The 6,000-nt window shown below is 42.8% G+C and overlaps 1 protein-coding gene across 1 annotated transcript in view; it reads right to left on the reverse strand.

Annotated features, from left to right (window-relative positions):
* Positions 1 to 3,174: 3,174 nt before the first annotated feature.
* LOC101857297 (inositol monophosphatase 3) overlaps positions 3,175 to 6,000 on the reverse strand; it is a 13,008-nt gene continuing 10,182 nt past the window's right edge. The window contains exon 5 of the mRNA XM_005111935.3: positions 3,175 to 3,839. Coding sequence (XP_005111992.3) covers positions 3,550 to 3,839 — 290 coding nt within the window. The 3' untranslated portion in view covers positions 3,175 to 3,549. The remainder of the gene's footprint in view (positions 3,840 to 6,000) is intronic.

Consider the following 6,000-nt stretch of genomic DNA (forward strand, 5'->3'; position numbering starts at 1 on the left):
TCCTTTGCTGAGCCCTAAAGTAAAGACATTTGATTGACTGCTGGGTTACTATAGTTGTAAGCGGTGACAACAGTGATTGGATAAACGAGCAAGCCGCCAAGATGATCACTGAGTTCATTGCGTACCATCATAACGGTTTGAACTGCTTATTTCGTTAGTTAAGAAACTTTCATTTACTTTGGGATAGAGTTGGGGGGGGGGCTCAAGCCCGTGAGCCCTTCATGCGCGCAGAGCACAGTTTCATTTTTTTTAGTAATTTAACGGCACTTGCAACACAATAAGGCCATAGAAGTGCTGAAGATTAGAGGTGTTACAAGAGAGTAACAAACAAAAAAAAGAAGGAGGAGAGATGAGGACGAAAGATATTTGATAGGAAAGAAGGAGCAAACCACACCAGAGCACCCGCCAACCACCCACACAGCACAGCCCACAGGTGACATGGCTAACAAGAGAACCACAAGAACGTAGCAGATCTTTGGCCGCGTGTGACAAATGGAAGACGTTCAGTAACACAACACTGTCGGGGCCCTCGGGTCTTTCAACAGGGGAGAGGGAGCCCCAGGAAGCATTAAGAATTCTTAAACTTCTTGTGTCTGAATACGAGAGAGAAAAAATTAAACCGATAAATATACAACACGATGGACAGAACAAATTGTTGCCCTCGCGATAAGACCGGCTAACTCCAGCCAGGTAAACTTTTACAAGAAACGCAAAGCAAACTTACTGGTCTCACCACGTGGAACCCCGAGGTCCAGCGGACTGTTCAGTTTTATTTTTAACATTTTTGGAGCATTTTTGGTTTTTAAAAAAATAATTTAAAACCTGTCTTTGTCTTTCAGCCAAAACCCATGATCTTATGGTAGGAAAGATCTACATCTAGCCTTCTCGGACAAGGGTGAAAAATCTCGGAGGTTCCGTGTGCAAGTTGCGAAAGTTGAAGATCCCTTAGTGGTCCAAAATCGATAAGTGTAGGCTTCGGCAGCCATCCGAGGAATATTCAAAATTTCCTACCAACTAAAAGTGTTTGGTGTGTCCCGCTCGCTCACATGACCTTATGTAGTTGCGAGCGCCGTAAAACACTTACCCAAAAAAAACCTTAAAAACCCAACCTGTCTTTAACAGAGCATATGAAATGGACGATCAACAATTTACAATTTTACCATCGGCAAATTCAACGAAAAAAAAAGACACAATATTTTGTAGGTTGGCCGGTCTTATCACAAAGGGCGTGAAATACTGGCAAGGACAAAAGACAATTCATATGTGCGACAAAAAGTGCTAGTCTTTGAATAGAAAATCTCAAACGATCAACCAACATCTCATCAACAGTTACGCGACCCTTCCTTCCAAGAGGCACAGAGATTCTCCACCAATCAAACAAGCCCAGTCTTTCAACAACTTGGATGGGAAAAAGGTCCCCCCTCATATTGCACACAATCCTGTGATCTTTCCCTGCCTGACATACACCTCCATACACATCGTTTCCCACTCCTGAATTGTTGACATGCGTCACGACAGGGCCACATCGGGCGCTCCTGTCCTCAACTTTGGGGCGTAGTATGGAGTGATTGGTGTCATCTCAAGCTAGAGTGTCCTTGAAAACTGCAAACTTACATTTTTTAAAAAATTAAGTCCAATCAATGTTTTTCAGTAAAATCCACACACAGAAATATTTTTTTAATTGAAAGGAAAAAAAAGAAAAGAAGTGTTGAGCCAGAAAAAAAAAGTTTGATAAAATTTGGCAATCAGGCGGGAAAATGTCGCTTTGTTCAACGTCATGGTTCTGACAGACGTCATGGTTCTGACAGACGTCATGGTTCTGACAGACAGACGTCATGGTTCTGACAGACAGACGTCATGGTTCTGACAGACAGACGTCATGGTTCTGACAGACAGACGTCATGGTTCTGACAGACAGACGTCATGGTTCTGACAGACGTCATGGTTCTGACAGACGTCATGGTTCTGACAGACAGACGTCATGGTTCTGACAGACGTCATGGTTCTGACAGACAGACGTCATGGTTCTGACAGACAGACGTCATGGTTCTGACAGACGTCATGGTTCTGACAGACGTCATGGTTCTGACAGACGTCATGGTTCTGACAGACAGACGTCATGGTTCTGACAGACAGACGTCATGGTTCTGACAGACGTCATGGTTCTGACAGACGTCATGGTTCTGACAGACAGACGTCATGGTTCTGACAGACGTCATGGTTCTGACAGACGTCATGGTTCTCACAGACGTCATGGTTCTGACAGACAGACGTCATGGTTCTGACAGACAGACGTCATGGTTCTGACAGACAGACGTCATGGTTCTGACAGACGTCATGGTTCTGACAGACGTCATGGTTCTGACAGACAGACGTCATGGTTCTGACAGACGTCATGGTTCTCACAGACGTCATGGTTCTGACAGACAGACGTCATGGTTCTGACAGACGTCATGGTTCTGACAGACGTCATGGTTCTGACAGACGTCATGGTTCTGACAGACGTCATGGTTCTGACAGACGTCATGGTTCTGACAGACAGACGTCATGGTTCTGACAGACGTCATGGTTCTGACAGACAGACGTCATGGTTCTGACAGACGTCATGGTTCTGACAGACGTCATGGTTCTGACAGACGTCATGGTTCTGACAGACAGACGTCATGGTTCTGACAGACAGACGTCATGGTTCTGACAAGTCCCTGATTCCACGATCCCACACACATGACTCAACGTTTCCCGTCTGCGCTTCACAAAACTGACAACATGTCATCCCGCCGACGTTTGTTCATTCTTTTAGTTTTAGTTTTAGTAGATGTTTTGCGGCGCACGCAACTACATAAGGTCATATGAGCGCCAGAAGATTAGAGGTGTTACAAGAGAGTAACAAACATTAAAAAAAGAAGAGATAAGGACGATAGATGTATGTTTGATAGGAAAGAAGGAGCACACCACACCACAGCACCCGCCAACCACCCACTTGTTCATTGTTACATGTCTCTGCATTTCCATAAACTGCCTCAAACATCAGTTTTCTCCAACAATACAGAATAAGTTTTCAAAAAATGTTGCAGGCATGTAAGTGTAAGACGACAGCAGGTGGGTGACCTTTCAAAGTCTGACACACCGTGTTTGTGTGTAGTACATAGGGCTCATCAACAAGACACACAGTCACACTTGAGATACACGCCTGTTTTTCTGGATTTCCACAAGTGACACATTATGCTATGGAAAGTCTGGTCTCACATTGGAATCAACAAAAAACTTACGGACATGCATGTACACCAGCTACCCACTTACACACAAAAGCATGTAATCATTTCACACATGCAAGCATACAACAATTTTACACACCAAACACGTGACAATTTTACACACCCAAGCACGTACGGTAACATGACCTACTTATATACACACGCACAAGCAAGAAACATCATCCACTTCACACACACAAGCACGGAACATCATCCACTTCACACACGCAAGCATGTCACTTGACCTTATTCTGTACACACACTCAAACTCGCAACATGTAAGACCTATTTCTGCTCAGTGATGACCGCTGTCTTTGGATTTGTCGTCCATCGCCTCTTTGGCTTTGGTTCCAAACGTCTCAAGGTAGTTGTAGTGCAGCTTCGTGTTCACCGTCGCCAGGAGCCCTCGTTCATTTTTCATATCCTGAAGAGGTGAGTAGTCGATGTAATCTCCGTCTAAGGTGGTCATCTTCCCTCCTACGGCATTCAAAATTGCGTTGCCTGCACAAATGTCCCACTTTTTGATCCGCGTGATGTGGGTGTAAGCATTCACGGAGCCTTTAATCACCTCCAACGTTTTGTATCCTGAAAAAAAAAAATTTTTTTAAAAGAGGAATGTATTTTTCCAACTAGGTGAACTTCAGTCGCATCATCATCCAGTGCCAGATCTGCGACAGACATCGGCGATCATGGTCCTCCAATCATTTCTTTGCTCGGACGCTCTCAAAAAAGCTACATTATCATTATCTTTCCTCCCCCCATCTGTTCAGGCTCTCAAAGTAAGTCGCTCTGGGCCTACCACTGCATCGTTCGTCTACAGTTCTGCCAGTAAGAGCTAGATGTTCAAGGCCCTTATGTCTATTTAAGTGTCCTCAAAACAGCTTTTTTCTCTTCTAAAATTATGAAATTATAAATACAACATGACCCTTCCAAGATCACCATTATTAATCTGCATACCTCCAGAAATTTTTTTTTTTTTTTTAATTGGTAGGTGTTCTTCTGGCTCCATCGCCACAATTCAGAAAATTATTTAGAAGGTCGGCTTCCAACTCTGCCCCGAAAATATTGCTATTGGGGGAGAGAAAAAAATGTGCTACAGTGATGAAAAGCAGACGACCACAAACCTTAGGTTGTTCAAAACATCAGGTTAGAAAAACCAGTAAGCCAGCCGGTTTACGGATACAAAATTGATTACGATTGAAGTAGAGTCAAACTGTTTAAGCTAGTCGGTCTATGAATAGACAATTGTTGATTACGTCAGTCGGTCTATGGATAGACAATTGTTGATAACGATAGAAGTAGAGTCAAACTGTTTAAGCTAGTTGGTCTATGGATAGACAATTGTTGATTACGCCAGTCAGTCTATGGATAGACAATTGTTGATTACAATAGAAGTAGTCAAGCTGTCTTAGCCAGCAATCAAGAGATGATGAGAGAGGTGGCTGTCTTACACACTGTCATTTTAATGTAAGAAATACACAAGGGAGGAAATGAGAGTTTGCCATTTGGACAAGTGATTGTCTTATACAGGTGGCCTTCAGAGCTGGTTCGACTATACTTTGATAGCTACGATTAGAAAAAGAATGAAACAAAATAGCAGTGCGCTGAGAAGCAGTGACGAGCTGTGACTTTTAAACTTAATCAATAAAGCTCACAAATACCCTTGACATTTACGAGTGGATGGAATCAATAGTCAGGCCGAGGGCAAATGTTGTATGGACTTCCTTGAGATGAGAGAACCTATAGGAAGGGCGTGAAGGAACAAAAGGACGGGGGACAGTTCAGCCACAAAAAGTGATTTATAACCAAAGTCACGTTCAGATCTGGCCGGGTTGCATGAGCTGAGATCTCACACGATATTCTTCCTCCACATCAGTTGGATCTCTTCACTGTCTTCTTGTTACAACATGCAACTTCCTAAACTTTCAGATACAGATGAAATTATCTGAGGCAGCCATCCAATGTCGAAAAGAAAAGGTGGACGTTTTAGACAGGCAGCCGTATTACACAGTGGAATTATGTAGAGAGAGAGAGAGAGAGAGAGAGAGAGAGAGAGAGAGAGAAAGGAAGAGATAGAGGAGGCCAGAAAGCACTACAGACGGAGTGTTAGAGTGACAGGGAGGGTGTCGTCGAAAGCGCCTAGGCTAGAGTAGCCTACGGTTGGCCTACTTAATGTATTCATGGGTCAAAGTTAAAGATTCAGCCAATCGTAGCCCGGTTTACTCCCTGCGTGTAGTCTCGTGTGAATGTATGTCTAGATCTAACATCTAGATCAAGATTTAAAAAAATAATCTTGAAAGTATTGAAAGTAGATTTCTCCTGCAGTGGATTTAGCGCGCTCGCCGAACTGCGCCGAAGGATATTTTGTGTTCAGTGTGTTCGTGTGTAGATCTATGTCTAGATCTAATATCTAATCTAGATCCAGATCAAGATAAAAATCCTGAAAGTATTGAAAGTAGATTTCTCCTGCAGTGGATTTAGCGCGCACTTCGAAGGATGAGTGTATTTTGTGCACAGTGTCTAGATGAGATCTAGAATCTTGATCTAGAATCTAGATCTAGAATCTGGATCTAGAATCTAGATCTGAATCAAGACAAGAAGAATCATGAAATGAAAGTAGAATCTAGATCTGTGATATTTCGATAACCTATTCAATATTGAAAGTGAATTTTTCTTGCTGTACATTATATATTCTCTAGATCAAGATCTATATTATGCATCTTAGATCGAGATCAAGAATGATGAA

Source organism: Aplysia californica, unplaced genomic scaffold, assembly GCF_000002075.1.
Source record: "Aplysia californica isolate F4 #8 unplaced genomic scaffold, AplCal3.0 scaffold01151, whole genome shotgun sequence".
NCBI classification, from domain to species: Eukaryota; Metazoa; Mollusca; class Gastropoda; order Aplysiida; family Aplysiidae; genus Aplysia; species Aplysia californica.